This window comes from Suricata suricatta, chromosome 10 (genome assembly GCF_006229205.1).
Source record: "Suricata suricatta isolate VVHF042 chromosome 10, meerkat_22Aug2017_6uvM2_HiC, whole genome shotgun sequence".
NCBI classification, from domain to species: Eukaryota; Metazoa; Chordata; class Mammalia; order Carnivora; family Herpestidae; genus Suricata; species Suricata suricatta.
Window position 1 is genome coordinate 93,592,821 of NC_043709.1, and position 18,515 is coordinate 93,611,335.

The 18,515-nt window shown below is 42.8% G+C and overlaps 1 protein-coding gene across 3 annotated transcripts in view; it reads right to left on the reverse strand.

Annotated features, from left to right (window-relative positions):
• Positions 1-6,901: 6,901 nt before the first annotated feature.
• BCL2L14 (BCL2 like 14) overlaps positions 6,902-18,515 on the reverse strand; it is a 35,478-nt gene continuing 23,864 nt past the window's right edge. For all 3 annotated transcript variants that reach the window (XM_029954339.1, XM_029954341.1, XM_029954340.1), the window contains 4 exons: positions 16,312-16,491; positions 14,040-14,110; positions 11,638-11,904; positions 6,902-7,334 (listed from right to left, as the gene is read on the reverse strand). In XM_029954339.1, the coding sequence (XP_029810199.1) occupies positions 7,296-7,334; positions 11,638-11,904; positions 14,040-14,110; positions 16,312-16,491 (557 nt within the window). In that variant the 3' untranslated portion in view covers positions 6,902-7,295. The remainder of the gene's footprint in view (positions 7,335-11,637; positions 11,905-14,039; positions 14,111-16,311; positions 16,492-18,515) is intronic.

Sequence of the window (18,515 nt, forward strand, 5' to 3'; positions counted from 1 at the left end):
AATTTTTTTTTATAATTTAAAAGAGAGAGTGTGTGTGCACGTGTGACCTGGGGAGGGGCAGAGAGAGGAGAGAGAGGATCTTAAGCAAGCTCCACACTCATGACAATGAGGTCATGACCTGAGCCAAAAGTAAGTGTTGGATGCTCAACTGACTATTGAGCCACCCAGATATTCCCCTCTTTATTTCCTTTCTTATGCCTACTCTGCATTTGCTTTTTCTAGTTTAAGGTATAAGCTGAAGTCAGCAATTAATGACCATTCCTTTTAATATAGATGTTCAGTGCTATAAATTTCCCCCCAAGTACTACTTTAGTGGCCCTCATAAAGTCTGGTATACTTTGCTTTCATTGTAAGCTCAAATTCATTTCTTCACTCCATGGGTGATTTAGACCTGGGTTATTTCGTTTTCAAACATTGGAGGGGTTTTCTGGATATCTTTCTGTTACTGATTAATAACTTAATTCCACTATGATCAGCAAACATACTTTGTAGGATATGAATCCTTTTAAATTTACTGACATTTGTTTTATTTATTTATTTTTCTACTATTGTTGGTTTGAATGCTCTATGATGTCATGTCAGTCATGGGTTAGCAGCATTGAAGGCTACAGTGTCCTTACTGAATATCTGTCTACTTATTCAATCAGTTATTGAGGATGCACTGAAATCTCCATGATTGTGAACTAGTAAGTCTGTGCTCCTTGCAATTCTTTTTTTGCTTTGTGTACTTTGAAGCTGTTATTAGATTGTGACACTGTGATTGATAATAAGAAATATAAATGTTTGGTTTTTGTGCCTACTCCTCCTGGCACAGAACTAAGGAAACCCTTAGAATTTCCTAGTTGATGAGGGGCACCTGGTGGCTCAGTCAGTTAAGCATCCAGCTTTGGCTCAGGTCACGATCTCATGGTTCATGGGTTCAAGCCCTGTGTTGGACTCTATGCCAACAGCTCAGACCCTGGAGCCTGCTTCGGATTCTGTGTCTCCCTTCCTCTCTCTCTCTCTCTCTCTCTCTCTCTCTCTCTCTCTCTCTTTCTCACTCTCTGCCCAATCCCCACCAAAATAAACATTAAAAAAAAATAGAATTTCCTAAGTGATGAGAGCCTTGAAGGTGTTTATTGTTATGTTAATGAGTCAACTTTTGGAAAGTCCGTAGGTAACCTATAGATGACTTGTCAAGGAAACCAGTCTTGTTCTTAGAGGGGTAGAACTTTTAGTCCCATCCCCTGACTTCTGAGGAGGGGAGAGGCCTGGGGACTGAATCAATTGCCAACAGCTGATGATATAATTAGTCACGTCGATGTAATGAGGCCTCCATAAAAACCCAAAAGGATGGGATTGGGAGAGTTTCCGGGTCGGTGAACGCATGCAGGTGCTGGGACAGGGGCTCAGAGATCATGGAAGCTGTGTGCTCCTCTCCACACCTTGCCTTATGCATTTCTTCCATCTGGCTGTTCCTGAGTTACATCCTTTTATAGTAAAGGAATCTAGTAAGTAAAATGTTGCCCTGAGTTCTGTGAGCTGTTCTAACAAATTAATTGAGCCCAAGGAGGAGGTCATGGTAACTTCTGATTTATAGCCTATTGGTCAGAAGCCTAGGTGATGTCTGAAGTCTGTGTTGAGGGCAGCCAGCCTCATGGAACTGAACACTTAACCTGTGGGATTTGACATTATCCCTGGGTAGATAGTTGAATTGAGCTGAATTGTAGGATAACCCACTGGTGTCAAGAATTCTTGGTTGTGTGGACAAAAACATACACTGGAAGATGCATAAACCTTAGAATTGTTATGTCCTCATGATGAATTGACCCCTTTATTATTATTGACAATTAACAATTCTAATAATCTTTGCTCAGAAATCTACTTGACTGATGTTAATATAGCCACTCAATCTTTCTTCTGATTAGTGTTATCACAGTACTTTTTCCCCCCATCCTTTTATGTTTAATGTAATCGTGTCTTTATATTTAAAGTGGATTTTTGTAGTCTGCATATAGCTAGGTCTGGCTTTTAAAATCTAATCCAATAATCTCTGCCTTTTAATTGGAACGTTTAGACCATTTTTATTTAACACAATTATTGATATGGTTTGATTTAATATACCAACCTATTTATTTTCTTTTTGCTTCTCTGTCCATTGTCCTCTTTTTCCTCCTTTTCTGCTTTATCTTTGGATTATTTTTTATGATCCCATTTTATCACCTTTGTTGCTTTAATAGTTATAAATCTTTGTGACTGTGTATGTATGTATGTGTTTCAGCTCTAAGCTGTCAGCACAGAGCCCAATGTGGGGCTTGAACTTGTGAACCATGAGATCATGACTTGAGCCAAAGTTGGACCCTTTACCAACCGAACCACCCAGACACCCCTGATTATTTAGATTTATAGTATAAATTTTTAATTTACCAGTCTACTTTCAAGTGAAATTATACACTTCATGTATAGTTTGGAAACTTACAATTATATTTCCATCTGTCTCTTCCCAGCCTCTGTACTATTTTTGTCATATATTTTATTCTACATATGTTATAAACCCCATAATATATTATTATTTTTCCCTTAAATGATCTATTATACTTTAAGGAGATTTAAATAAGAAAAAGAGTCTTATATTTACATATTTATCATTTACAATGCTCTTTATTTTCTATAGATAAGATTTTTGGTATAATTTTCCTGCTGCCTACAGGTCTTCCTTTAGTATTTTTATAATTCAGTTCAGCTAGTGTGGAGGTTTTCACTTTTGTACATCTCAAAAAGTAGTTCACCTTCTTTTTTTAAACATCATTGGGTATAGAATTCTGTGTTGACAGTTTTTTCCTTTGATGTTTTAAAGATGCTACTCTACTTCTGTCTTGTATTGTTTCCCAAGAAAAGTTTGCTGTCATTTTTATTTGTTTTTTTTTTTCCTGTATGTAATGTGCCTTTTTCCTCTGGCTACTTAAATTTTTTTCTTTATCACTGGTTTTGAGCAATTCGTAATGTGCCTTAAGATGTGTAGGTTTCTACATGTTTTGTGTGTATGTTTGTGTGTCAGTGTGTGTGCTTGGCATTCACTGACTTTCTTGGCTCTGTGGGTTTATAGTTTTCATCAAATTTGGAAAACCTTCACACCAGATACACATATATTATTGCCAGTAGAAGTCATCCCACAATTCACTGTTGCTCTGTTAATGTTTTCTCTCTAGTCTTATTTCTGTGTTTTATTTAGATCCATTGCTGTATCCTTAAGTTAACTTATCTATTCTTTTACAATGACTGCTTGCTGTTAATTGGTGTATTTTCCAATCTGAGTTATAGTTTTCTTCTGACTTGAGACATATGTATAACTTCGTGTTGATCCTCACATGCTCAGTCTTTCCTCCAGCATATTGAATATGTGCAATACAGTAGTTTTAATGTCCTTATTTAATCATTGTATCAGCTGTATCATTTCTGGGGTGGTTTTTCTTTATTTTTATTCTCACTATGGGTCTCATTTTCCTGCTTCTGTCCATACCTTATAATGTTTTTATTGGGTGCCAGGCATTGTGAATGTGAACTCGTGGGTATTGGATATTTTTCTCATCCTCTGAAGGTTTGGGAGCTTTGTTCTAGAACCCAGATAAATTACATGATAGCACCTTAATCCTGTTAGTTCTTGCTCTTCATCTCTGTTGGACAGAACCAGAAGTATGTTTAGTCTACAGCTTATATTTTCCCACTACTGAGGCAAAATTCTGAGTATTCTACCTATTGCCATGCAAATTTGGAGGTATTCCCATTCTGGCTGGGGGAAATAGGCCCTTCTCCCAGCCCTGCATGAACTTTGGAGAGGGCTCCCCTCAATATTTTCAGGGGGTTCTTTCCCAAGCCTTGGATAACTTCTTCATATGCATGTGCCGATTAGTATTCATCAGCAATACTTCAATGGCATTGAAGAGATCTGCCTGCACATCTCTGAAGCCTTGTGTGCCATTCTGTTCTCTTTGTTATTCGCCCTGCAAACTCGAGTTCCCTGGCCTTCCTGGCATCCTAGGCTCTATCTCCTCTACTCAAGGAGATTACAGATCCCTATACTGTTCCCCTCCTTCCAGCATAGCCTGGAAACCCTACCTGCAGCACTCGCGGGCAGTCACAGGGCTCACTCTGTTTCTCATCTCTCAGGGACTAGTCCTTCATTACCTGATGCACAATACCTTGAAAACTGAAAACTATCCTTTCATATAGTTTGTCTTTTTTTTTTTTTTCAGTTGTTTTAAGCAGGAGTTTAAACTCGGTTGCTATTACTTCATCTTGGCTGGAAGCTGCAGATGACATTGGAACATTTGAAGAGTTTGTTAAAACTACACATATCTTGGACCATACTCCAATCTCCTTGATTTACCAGTTATAGCAGTGAGGCTAAGGTATATGATTTTGCAATTGTATGTTAAAAGTATGCCAGGCATTAGATAGACAAAGTTAAATTAGACATCCTACTTGTCTACAAAAGCATTTTTGTTTACAAAAGCATTTATAATCCAGTGCAAAAGATTAGTTCTTATGGCATAATGTATAGTATAATGTCTATAAACAGTATACTGTGGAGAAGGTATCTAATGGTAGCCCTGTGGCAGCCAAAGGAGGGTTAGCAAATGCTTCCTGGAAAAATGAAGGAGTGACTTTGGAAAGATGGGCTGGAGTTAATTGAATTAGTGGAAATAAGAGGAAAGGGGACCAGGAGGCAAAGACACACTGAGGGGAGAAAATATTGTTATAAAGGCTCAGAGGCACAAGGTTGCAAATACATAATGTGGAATGGTTGGATCAAAGTGGGAGAAGAGGGGATCTCTACTGTCTCCATCCACAAAAGGAAACTCCTTTATCCCTGATGCCTTTATCCTTATCCTTTATGACTTTCTGTATGGGGGCAGGAAGTAAAAGGGAATATATTTTTTCCCACTGTTACCTGATTTACATTCTTTATTTACCCTTTCCCACAGCTCCAGGTTTGATTCAGCATTCACCATTTATCAACAGTGGTATCAGGGTTTACTAATCATTGGTTCTTCCTCTTTCATGCACTGTCAAGTTACTGTTTATTTCTCAGATTGTCACACTTTACAGATCAAACATAGACTTCCCCTCATCAGGGCCTATCATGTGTTTTTCTTACAGATTAATTCCACAAGGAGACCCAAACAATTGCAATCCAAATACTGTCTAACATTAGTTATCTTTTTTGTGTACTTAGATTAAAAAGCACAAGAATGCCTTTAAATAATTATCTCCCTAGAGTTTTTACAGTCTTTCAAGTGAACAAGTCAGAAAAGTATAGGGAAACAATTATACAAAAGCCACATCACAAGAGTTGGACAAATAATTTGGCAACATTTGATTGTAACTCACTCAAAATTCTTTTGGCTTTTGTGGCCAAGGTAAATAGAAGGAGTGGGGGTAAAAAGACTTGTATAATGGATATTTGTCACTATAAATGGGGACTGCCCACATTTGAGCCCTCCTCCTCTATTTAGGGAATCCCTACCTTATGTAACTTAAATATGGCAAACAGAGTCTTCCTTCCATAAGGAACTGAAAATGTCGAACAAGCCCACTATCCTAGCTCTTGACAGTTGGAGCACAGGCACATGATCTGGGGTCAGCTAACCAAAATAATCCACCTGGAATTTTTACCTTGGAGACAGTGAGGCAAGATTGGGATGACTCTTCCTGGCAGGGAGAAGAGATGGGAGTGGGGGTAGCAGTTTCATTTTTCAGCAGCAGCGGGGCCAGCAGTGGCTCACAATTTCTGGTTCAGTGGTGGAGACTGAGACATCCATGTTCTGTGACGACACCAGACCAAAGTGTGATTTTTGACTGTGATTCTGGCTACATAGGCTTCCTTTTAGTCTTGTCACATCCAATTCTGGGAGAATAACTCATTTTAATTAAGATGGGTAGAGTAGTGATATTAGAGAGGTCCATTTTCCCTTGAAGTTGGAAGTATGTCTGATTAACTCATTTATTTGTTCACCAAAGGTTTATTAAACACCTGGTTTACATCAGGCTACATGCTGGGTGCTATAGGTCCAGAAATTTGTAAGACTGTAATTTGATAGTATTTATAAAATGATTGATTCAATAATTATTGTTTCTTAAACAATTGTGAAACATATTTCACTTACTATAAAACCTCATTCTGAACAGGAATTTCAGGAAAACAATCAATGACTGCTCTGAGAGGAGAGGAAATTTTCATTTTGGCTGAGAACAGCACATAATATTAAACATAAGTGACCACTCAGCACTAAATCCCAAGCACTGTTGTGAGCATTTTTTATAAACTAACTCATTCGATCTTCATGGACATCTTAGTACTATTACTTTTTACTTGTTTTAACCATAAGATACTCTTTAAAAAAATTTTTTTAATGTTTATTTTTGAGAGAGAGAGGGAGACACAGAATCTGAAGCAGGCTCTGGGCTCTGAGCTGTCAGCACAGAGCCCAACGCAGGGCTCAGACCCACTAACCATGAGATCATGACCTGATCCAAAATCGGATGCTTAATCTACTGAGCCACTCAGGCGCCCCCATAAGATGCTCCTTTAACATGATAACCACAAAAAAATAACAAAGTTTCCGAGTCCTTGAGAAATAGAGGTGGGGTCTCTGAGATTGCTGAGGGAGGTAGAAGTAATTATTTTCTGTCAAATGGAAGTTTTTCAAACTGCCAAAGCATTTTTCTAGAAAAGTGAGTCAAAGGCAGACATGGTAGTATCTCCCCCAAACTAGTGGATATAGTGGTAACTCCACAGTCTCTTTGAACTCTGTCTACCAACATGAATAGCAACGTCTTCCTAAAGATAGACTTGAAACAAGTCATTATTAGACCATCCCAAGTGTAGTTTAAAAAGAAATGGTACTAGAAAACCAAAGAGTAAACACATGCACAATTTATCATTTCACCCTCATGAGATCAGCAAATATCTGTAACAGAATTTCCCTAAAGCAGCCCACAGAGGCAAGATGACTGTTTCTGTTCTGAACATCTGAAAGGAAAATTACCACTTGTCTTCCTAGTCTTCCTCCAACACTCACTGGAGGACCTGAAAACCATGGATGTTACCGGCCACACTACTACATTCTATGAGCTACAGACGGGCAAGGCCTCTCCCCTCAGGCCTCTGGATTCCTAGGAACAATGACTCTGAAAACTTCAGTGCTCCCTCTGCCTTGTACATGTTTATTTCCTCCCATAGTCTATGCTGCGACCAATGTAGACAGGATCCTAGTTGAATAATGAGTATTCCAGATTACAAATCTTCTGATGTTTCAGTCTACTTCCTCATGTGATATTCCAAGTACATTTTCCTAGAGGGGAAAAAGAGAAAGAGATTCATAAAATTCCAAGTTTGAGTCACTGTTGAACTGAAAACATATACCTGTTAACTCTGCTCTCTTATCCCAGGCATGACCTGGGTTTTGGAGACTATGTTAGGGTTGGGAGAAGGTTTGGAAAGATGACCAGCATCCTTAGTATTCCTGAAAGGAAAACATAAGTGAAAGACTTAGGTTACACATCCAGGGCTGATGGACTAGATGGGAAAAGGCTTTGATGCTGTATTTAAAACTCAAAAAAGTAAAAAAATTCAAAAGAGTAGATATTGGAAGGTTGAAGACTATGGAGGTCACTATGGAGGTCTCCTTGCAAAGCTCTTTGAAATGGATGTTGTATGACCAGACAGTAACTATTTGAATAGTCCTTTACAATGAGGAAAATGGCCAAGCGGTGAATTAAAATCTCATGAGAACTAGTTTAGCATGCTTTTTATTTTTTAAAAGTTTATTTATTTTTGAGAGACAGAGTATGCACATGTGGGGGAGCAGCAGAGGGAAAGAGAGAGACAGAGAGAGATTCCCAAGCATGGAGCCCAATGTGGGGGTTGAACCCAGGAAATGTGAGATCATGACCTGAGCTGAAACAAAGAACCCACTGAGCTATCCAGGTGCCCCTAACATGCTTTTTAGATACAGTTGCTATTCATTCATTTGATTGATTGATTATGCTAGGAGTATTGGCTGAACATCTATGATGTATGTAGAAAGAATGGGAGTGCTGAGTGACAAAGAAGCATAAAATACATAAACCTCCCCTTGGATTTGCAATTTACTTGGGAAGGTTAGATGTACTTGCATGAAACGCAAAATAGCTGGGAACCCTGGAAAACTGGCGCATAGGACTCATTTTCCTCCTTCCATACCACTATAAGGACACCCTGGAGCACCACCAAAATACCAGGGGCCAATGGAAGTCCCTAGAGGCTTGCCGCCCAGTTTCATCTTTCTTTCTTGTGCATGGAGACTGAGCACAGATGTCCACATCTCCTTCATGCTTTCATAGCTCATATCAACTCATAAATCTTCTTTTATCAACATCCTCCTTCTTTATTTTTTTGCAACTCCTCTTTTTGCATTGGAAAAATTATTGTCTTCTCTCTCATTCTTTTTTCCCCCCCTCCCAATTTCCAGCCACATGCTCCAAATTAAACCTAACTGTGGCCAAGACTTAAAATTCAGATTTATGATGACCTGGAAAAGTAAACTAATAAATTGCAAATGATAAGGAACAATGCCATAAAATTCTGAAGACTTTGAAAATTCCCTTTATTATTTCTACCCAAAACCCATCGATCTTCTCTAATTAGAATTGTTTTTCTCTCTAGCACCAGCAGCCAAATTAAAAAATAAGTAAATAAAAATGTATTATTTTTTCTTTTGTCTTCTTATTTGCTTGCTAGAATTAGAACCACCATTTTTTCACAACACCCACTAGAATTAGATCCACCATTTTTTCACACAGATTTGTTGAAATATATCATAGAATTCATCCTTTTAAAATATATAATTCAGTGCCATGTAGTATATTCATAGAATTGTGCAACAATCTCGTTTGTCTGATTTTAGAACATTTCATCACACAAAAGGAAACTCCTTACCCATTAGCAGTCACTCCCCATTCTCTCTCTTCTCCTCTAATCTGCCTCTGCAAATTTGCCTGTTCTGGACATTTCATGAAAATAGAATCATACAACATATGGCCCTTCTCTTTAACTTCGTTCACTTAGCATAATGTTTCAAGATTCATGCATCTGTTCCATTCCTTTTTATCGCTAAATAATATTCCACTGCAATGGACATACCATATTCGGGTGTGCTATTCACCATTCATAACTGATGAAAATTTGAGTTGTTTCCACTTTGGGGCTATTATGCATAATGAATGTTGTGATGATCATTCATGTACAAGTTTTTTTTTTAATGTTTTTTATTTATTTTTAAGAGATAGAGACAGCGTGAGCAGGGGAGGGTCAGAGAGAGGGAGACACAGAATCTGAAGCAGGCTCCATGTTCTGAGCTAGCTGTCAGCACAGAGCCTGATGTGGGGCTCAAACCCACATACTGTGAGATCATGACCTGAGCTGAAGCCCGACGCCCAACTGACTGAGCCACCCAGGCGCCCCTCATGTACAAGTTTTTATGTGAACATTTGTTATCAATTTTCTTGGGGAAATATAAAAGAGTGGAATTGGTAACTTTATGTTTTAATATTTTGGGGGAATTGCCAAATTGTTTCCAAAGGGAAAGTTTTAGAACTCAACCAGTAATGTATGAGGGTTCAACTCTCTCCATGTCTTCACCAATATTTGTCTTTTTTATTTTAGCCATGCTAGTGGGTGTGAAATATCTTGCTGTGGTTTTGATTTGCATTCCCCTAATGTTGACATAAAGATGGCAAGCAAGGATGTTTTAATTGCTTATCGACCATTTGTATATCTTCTTTGGAGAAATGTGTGTTCAAAATTGGCTTTTGTCTTTTTATTGTTGAGTTGTAGGAGTTTATTACATATTCTGAATACAAGTTCCTTTTCAGATATATGATTTGAACATATTTTGTTCTATTCTGTGTGTTCTCTTTTCAATTTTTTTGGTAATGTTCTTTGAAACAGAAAAAAATTACTTATTTTTTAATTTTTAAAAAAAGATTTTTATTTGTTAAATAATCTCTACACCCAACGTGGGACTCAAACTCACAACCCTAAGATCAAGAGTGATATGCTCCACCGACGGAACCAGCCAGGCATCCCTGAATCAGAAAAATTTTTAATTTGATGAAGTCCCATTTAATTTTTCTTTTGTTGTTTGTGCTTTTGGTGTAGACTATTTTTTATAGAAGACTTTTGGCATTTCAACTGCATTAACTAACTAAATAGACTTTTGAGAACTGGCCTGTGGGCCCAGTTGATAATTACAATCTTTTTGGATAAATCTATTAACAAGCCCAACAAGGATGATTCTTTCCTGTATTTAATTATCATGCAGATATGAAATGTTGTAAGAAGTCAGAGGCTGGTGAGGCCCTTTAAGCTAGAGTGGTCAGGAAAGGCTCTGGGGCAGAGGAGGGGCCTAAGGAGGTCCTGGAAGAAAGAACAGTTAAAGCCAAAATAACATCAAGACAGCTCCCCTCCTTTTAACACGAGTCAAGGCAGCAAGAGTTGAGAACCTTAAGAGCCGCCCCCCCCTTTCAGATCAGCACTGATGGCCGCCGTGGCCAGCGCAGGCGTGGAGAGCAGAGCACCAGGTAAGCTTCACAGGCCACCACAGCACGCACATCAGTCCCTTGGCAAGATCAACCCTATGTTCCTTCCGGAAACCAAGAGACCAGGGCTGGATGCCTCTGGGACACACTGACCATGTGTGGGGCAGACTCAACCCAGCTACCCTGCTCCCTTCTAGTGGAAAGGAGACTAAAGATAATGTGGGACAAAGACCAGTGCTTCCAAGAAGGTTTTGAACAAACAAACAAACAAGTGCCCTAAACCTACTGATATTCGGGCTAAACTATGGGCTAAAGCATTCTGAAAAGGTTAACCTTATGAGTCCGTCTGCGTATAGCAGCTTTGAGGAAATCTCAAGGAATGAGGAGAAAGTCATGGGGGTGAAAATGTCTGTCTCGCCTGACAGCAGGTAGTTAAAAGCAGATACGACTTTGGGGCGCCTGGCTGGCTCCGCGGGGAAGAGCATGTGACTCTTGATCTCGGGATTGTGAGTTCAGCCCCACATGGGGCGCAGAGATGGCTTAAAAAAAATACATTTTATTTAAAACTAAACAAAAAGATACAGATTTAATGGTTTGCTTTTTGGTTTGTATCAAAATGACCCTGTCAAAAGGGTTGGGTTCAAGCCGCAATGACAAAATATCATGAACGCTGTGTCTCTCTGCCTGTCAGCAGCTAAGAGAACAAGGAACGGTTTGCCTCTCCTTGTCTCACTGCCAAACTTCTGTTGCCTGCAAAATTTGTGAAAACAGAAATTATATCTAAACATTTTATATCTTGACATCTCTTCATTTCCTGTTATATCTGACCAGTACCCCCTTGGTACCCTTTGAGAGCCTAGTAAATATTTATTGATGATGGAGATAATCACTAAAAATAGGTTCCCATCACTGGGATATATCTCTTGCCACTTGACTGTTCTAAATCCATGAGAACTGCCTCAAAGATGTGTTCCCTTCACTTAAAAAAAAAAAAATGAAAAAAAAAAAACCCCACAACCTTCTATTCCATCTCCTTTGAATTCTGGGAAGATTCATTTTGAAATAGGATGCACTTACCCATCCACCGTGCTGCTGGACCCAGGGCGAGAAGTTGTCTTTGAGGTACTTGGTTCCAAAACCCAGCACCCTATTCATGGGGTGATTGTCGATGGCAGTGAGCTTGCCCGTGACGTCTATTACAAGAGCAGCCTTAAAGCCCTGAGCTCTGACCTCTGATTCTCCCCTGGTGTCCACACCCCTTAGGAATTGGTCTGTGATGATCTTGAAAACAGGGTAGCACAGCTGGTCCTGGAAGCTGTTCATTAAAGCCTTGTCTTTCTTCAACTAGGTACAAGAGGAGAGGCACTTAGTAAGGGCAGCTTCATACTACCTCCTGTCCCTTGCCTCCCTCACCCAATGCAAAACTCAACAGTGGGCCACTAAACCACCCAGTGGGAAGCCCTGGATTCCAGTCAGACAACTTAGAAATTTCTGAAACTGAATGTTTATTTGGGAATCCTCTGGTTCTATCTTTGAGTAATGATAAGCTAAGCAGATTCTCAACAAATACTGTTTCTAAAAGGGATATCCCTGGGGGATGCATCAGCTGCTAGGTAAAGATTTCGACGGAGCGGTGTCCTTTATGTGAGTCCAACCCACCCCCCAATTTCCATGGGACACAAGGGTCCTGTCTGAATTATAAATCTGAAGCAAGAAGGACTAGCGTCCTCTGCACCAAGAATGGACTCCTTTTGATCTGTGACCCGGTTGAAGAAGCTAGACTCAAAACCCCAGTGGGCAGCTGGGAGCCTGGACTCCACCAGAACGGGAGAAAAATCAAATGCCAGAAAGAAACACTTCCGTGGAGTACCCTGGCCCCTCCCCCTTTGCTCCTTTGGGTTGCACCTGCCTCTGGCATCTCAGGAAGATGCCAGAAGGTGCATGTGGTCTCAGGGATGAGGGGCTTTGCAGGCGCTCTGAAGCCATGGGGCTGGGGGCTAGGGTTAGGGTTAGGGTTAGACAGAGCCGCTGTCCCCTCTGGTAGGAACCCATACCCACACAGCAAAGTCAGACATTCTTTGTGTTCCTACCAGACTCCTCTACTGGGGAAACAACCATATTTTCTGCGTAAATAATGTGTCACCCTAAATCGTCAAGAGAGTACGTCAAGCAAAGTGAGATTTTTTTAAAGTGGTAATTTATTAGATGAAGAGGAGAGCATCTCTCTTTAGAACCACAAAGTTCAGCTTCATACCACCCCCTGTCCCTTGCCTCCACAACCCAATGCAAGTCACTTCTGAGGGAGGCTGGGAAGGAGGTTGCCATGACAGCCACAGAACTTTCAAGCTGTAAAGAATCCTGGGGGATTCGAATCCGTGCCTCCCAGGACTAGGACTGCATTGCCGGCGGGTTACTGGCATCTACTGGCAACTCTTTGGGTGACAGGAGGCTCATGCCTTCACAAGGCAGCCCTGAGTACTAGAAAGTTCATTCCTAAAATCGATTGCCCCCTAACTCCTATCCAAGGATATGTTTCTGAAGAAACATAGCAGTGCCTTTAAGTCATGCACCACATTCTACTTCCTTTCTCGGCAGCCCTGTTCATCGTCTACCTGTGGACCTGATGCTCACACACCCTCCCGGTCACCATCCTCTGGACACACTGCTGACAAAGGCATAGAGAGAGGACCTACTGAGAAGCTAGAGCGGGGCAGGGTGGCTGACCGGTCACTGTTGTTTCGCCTCCTGCACAGCCACATGGGGCCTGACTTCTATCTACAGAGGGTGGCAGGATAAGGAAAGGGGTCCACAGGCCCCTCCCTGACTGACCGACCCTAGAGGCTACTCAGCATTCTGTGGGCAATGGCACAGAATCCCGGGGTCCCGTTCACCAGCTCTGTATCTGAAGACACTCTCACACTTTCCTGACGGGAATGATGGGTCTTGACTTCTAAATGGCAGGAAGTGCAAAGTTCTCTGAGTAACACTAATCGGCCTCCCTGGCCAACCAGCTAAGAGGGAGAGAGACTTCCGAGCAGAGAACAGTCCAGCCACTCTCGGGGGGTGGGGGGGGTTTCGGGAAGGACTCCAGCCTCGGAGTGGGGGTGGGACATCGCTATCCAGACTGCAGTGCAAACGCAAGAGTCTAAACTTCCCCGAGGATCAGTTACACGGGGAACCAGATTCATAATTCTCTTCAGCGAATTTTAATTTATTGGTGTCTTTGCTTGCAATAACAAAGTTACATTTTTCATTTCCAGAAATTCCAGGGAGGCTCCAGAAGGTTTACTTATGTTTTCCAAAGTGATTCATTTTTGAGAGGCTGCCAGCATGAAGAATTTGGAGTCCAAGGGAAATAAAATTTAGGACTCAGTGGAAACCAGACCTTGCAAAGGAATATAATCTGCAGTACGATTCCGTTCTCTGTCCCAGTGCGTGGGCCCAGAAGACAAATCACATTAGTTCAAGAAGTTCCATACCTCTCTTTCCAACAGATCCCCTGAATATTTCAGCAGCTCAACGATTTTGGCTATTATTTGCTCTTCTCCATCTGTCGGGGGAAAATTCCAGTTAGTTCTTTTAAGAAAAAATATAATCTTAACTCCCCCCCGCCCTCAGAGACAATACTTGTAGCCTGATTAGGGATTGAGAGAGATATGTGCTTTGTAATTCTTAGCAACTTAACTCTTACCTCGTTTTGTCTGATGAGGACAAACCGCTCCAGATGCCCTCTTCTACACACCTCTCCTTTCTTCTATTTTCCCTCAGAGCCCCACTTCTCACTATGAAATGCATCACTGTATTTACCGGAAGAAGTGGTTGAGGGGCGCCTGGGTGGCTCAGTTGGTTAAAGGTCTGACTCCAGCTCAGGTTATGATCTCGCAGTTCGTGGGTTCGAGCCCTGCATTGGGTTCTGTGCTAACAGCTCAGAGCCTGGAGTCTGCCTTGGATTTTGTGTCTCCCTCTCTCTCTGCTCTTCCCTAGCGCTCTCTCTCTCTCTCTCTCTCAGAAATAAACATATAAAAAAATGTGGTTGAAGATATTGGTTTCATGACATATGATCCTGTCTCCGAAGATATTTAGGAGAACCCTCTTTTTCATCGGTAGGATTCTCTAGCTTTTTCCATAAAATTCCCCATAAATTCCCATTGGCCATTGTCCGCCTTTGTGCTGCTAGAAAGTATAGAGCCAAATATGTGGGTCCCATTTTGGGAATTAAACTCCTTCCTAAACCCACCTTCATTTCCCCTGCTAGTACTTTCTTTTTTACATTACCTTTCAAATTTGATTTGATTAATTTTAATTACTAACATGTATACTTTGCATGCCTACTTTACAACAAGGTGGGGTATAAATAAATACAATTATGACGTGTTCCCACTCCAAAGCCTAAAATGACAGGCAGGTAGAGACACAACCCCTGCTGGCCTGTGGTGTGGACGTTGGAACAGGGCCAGTGGAGTATGATTTTCTTATCTCAAAACATACTACCCACCGAGCATGAGGAAAATGGCCATTGCTACAAAACAGAATCCGAATGGAGAAAAGACAGTTACTGATACAGGCACACTTCTCATTGATGGCATGATCTTTGAAGTCATGGAGTCATGTTTATTCCAGAGAAGAGAGAAAGGCCAGGAATTAATCCAGCCCTGCACATCCCAAGAAGGTCTAGTGAAAGGCAAGGGAAGTGGGAGGTCTGAGACTCAAGTCACCTGGGAGAACCCAAAATGTGGGTCTCCAAGGCATACATGGAGTTTTTATCTGACACTGCTGCCTCTCTCTCTCTCTGAGAGTCCGTGTGACAAACAGCTGCATTTCTCATGTGCACAGAAGATAAGAGTCTCAGCCTGAGCCTGGTTCAGGGGTACGCTCTCCATCACCCAGATACACAGGACATCACAGTAAGGTGGAGGCACTTTGCAGCATGCTCGGGCCTCCTCTCTTCCAGCCCTGGGGGAGCGGGGTGGGTTGTGGCCCCAACAATGCGGCAGGAGACAGGCGGACTCACAGCTCTGCCTCCGGGGCTCCAAGGGCCACCATCTGCACCTTGTACTTGGCTGTTGCTGACCCCGGGCCACCTCTGCCCCAACCCCTCGGCTGGAGTTTGGGGAAGGAGAGCCACGAGAAGGGACAGTCGCCAGTGAGGGCAAGTGGGACTGAACTTCTCATCCTGTGGTTGTGCTACCCTCCACTTGAGAGTTCCTGCACATCTGCTGGGAACTACAGGTCTGACCTATGGCTGTGGCTTTGGCTTTGGTGGCAGCTGACCCCCGTCCAGTCACCACTTCTCACTTCTGCTTCACATTGTGTGCCTGACCTGGGCTCTGACGCTGCCACCTTCCTTTTTCACAGGAGCCCAGGGCAATGCTATGCATCCCTGGGCCCAGACTCTGTCTACACCCGGTGCGCTCCAGTGAGCAAACCGGCTCGTGGCCGTGGTCCACAGGATTAAATCAATCCAATAGCGCGTTTCCCTCCGGGGACAGGGTTGAGCGCCGCTTTGAGCTCCCTCCTCCCCCTCAGCCTGAGACTGTGCACTTAACAGTGAACTTGGCACGTTGTTTCAAACTCTTGGCATGCCGTCCTTGCCTGGGCCGCCTGAGCTAAAGGTCGGGGCCTCCGGGAGGCTGCCGTCCTGCCTTTGGTCCAGGGCAGTAGAGACCCCTGAATTGCCGAGCCTTGCACTGACTGAACCCACAAATGCATAGCCGGGCGTGGAAGACCCAAGCACATGGAAGGGGAGTTTACCTTTCTTAGCACTGGGCGCTCGAGGCTGGGAGCACTGGCCCTGGCGCTGGACGAACTGATGGACAGAACTGCCCTTGGCCTTGCGGCTTTCCCCCAGGCCGTGGACCTCTTCGGCTGGGGGCCAGGAATGCACAATTTCGGCCACGCGGTTGGCAATGGAAGCGACTTTGGGGTCCTCGGCTGAAACGAAAAGAAAGGGTGCTGAGAGGCCTTTCCCAGAAGGCCTTGGTCTAGCTCATTGGTATGCACAGTCGCCCCAAATGAAAAGCCCAGCCTAGAGGGAGAGGAAGCTGCCCAGGAGGTGGGGGGATGTGTGTGCTGGGGAGGCCATTCTTCAGAAAGCTCTGGCAGTTGCCTGGCAGAGGCCAGGATGGGGGAGGAGCACACAGAGGAATGATTGCCACCTTGAAACAATTGCCCTTCTGCACCCTCTTTTTGAAGTCTTGCAAAATTAGGGTCCCCTTTCCCCTTTGCAAGGGAAAAAACACAAAAGAAAGTGCTTAGTTCTTTGCTTGAGGGAATCCTCATTATGCTTTTATTTTTATTCTTTTTTTTTTTTTTTTGGACATCCTTTATATCTTGGGAGAGCCGGCCCCTACGTGCAGAGGAGGGCATTCAAGAGTTTGACAAGCCTTTGGGGGTTGGTCACTGAGGAAAGAGAAATATCCCTGCTCTCAGACCATATTCATTACTCAAGCCCATTATCAAGTCAACACTGAACTCCCCTTGCTCTTAAAGTGACACGTCTTCTCTCTCCTCCACGTCTAATGGGAAACATGCAATTAATGCCAATAGGTATCCCGGGGTATAGAAAGTGCAATCCACGGCTTTCGAGAATTTATAATCCAAGACAAGAGGTATGTATTTGCACACATTACTATAGAATAAAGCATGTGGGGGCATGAAGGTTTAAATGACAGTGGCCCCCTGAATGTCCTAGCCTGTGAAGGGACGAGTCAGCTCTGCTCTCGTCAGGGATGGGGTCGGGTGGCAGGGGAGGTATTGGGGGGGCAGGTGGTATTCCTGAGCTATTGGGGACTAAAATTTTCACTGTTGATTTGTCACTAAGTTCTTAAGTTTTAGAAATTGGTGCAAGCTCTGTCTTTGGTGTCATATGGAGCCCGAGTAATATTGGAAAAACACTACCCCATTTACACACTTGAAGAAAGCAACAGAGTGGGGTTTGGGCTGGAAGGCTGGGGTGCCTAGGGGAATTCCTGGGCTTTGTAAATCAGAATGGCTAAGAGAGGCCTAGCCTGGGTCCCAGGTGGGATTGTGTCCCATGCATTGACATGCCAAGGTGAGTTTGGACCCTCTCTCCCAGAACCCCTCCACAGCATGAGAGGTTGGTGCTCTGCCTTCCCGCTCCGGGCATCACTGGAGACCACGGGAACTAATGCTTTGTCCACAATGCCTTCCTTAAAAAACAAACACATAATGGTTTTCTTAAAAAGGCCATATTGTTTATGTTTGGTCCACAGGGTTCAAAAAGAGATAAGGAGTGAATTGAGAGAGAAGAATTGGAAGGTCAAGAAGAGAAGGATTGGTGCTTTTCTCTCCCATTTTAACACCCAAACCAAATATATACTTGCCACCTTATTGCAGCCTGACCAGCCTCCTCTCTTGAACGCTGGCCACCCGTGGCCCCTGACAAGGAGGCTGGATCCCAGGGCCAGTGAAAGCCATCTCTTGAATTGGCAGAAGATGGGGATTTTTTCCCCTTCTGTAATCTTGTGTGGCTGGTCTGGGGTGATCAGCACATGGCTCTCCCACTAACGTCACACTGTGCCCATCTTGCACTCAAAGGAGGCAGACGAAGCCCCCAAAGGCTGTCCCTCCTCATCCCAGCCCCCATCATGTGGCAGGGCCATCAGGAGACCACTGGCAGGCCCAGTCTGACTGACTCACTTACGGTATCTCACTTTCTATGGATTGGTGGGCACGGAGGGAGGGAGGCAGGTGACGTATGTGCAGGAAAAAGTATCAGTGTGCACATTTAGACTCAGGTGAACTAGCTCTAGTGAAGATGCCCATTTTCTTTCTTTTCTTCCAAATTTGTATTTAAATTCTAGTTAGTTACCGTATAGTGTAGTATTGGTTTCTAGAGAATTTAGTGTTGCATCACTTACATACAATGCCCAGTGCTCGTTCCAGCAAGTGTCCTTATTAATATTCCCATTTTAAATACCTTCATTTTAAACACT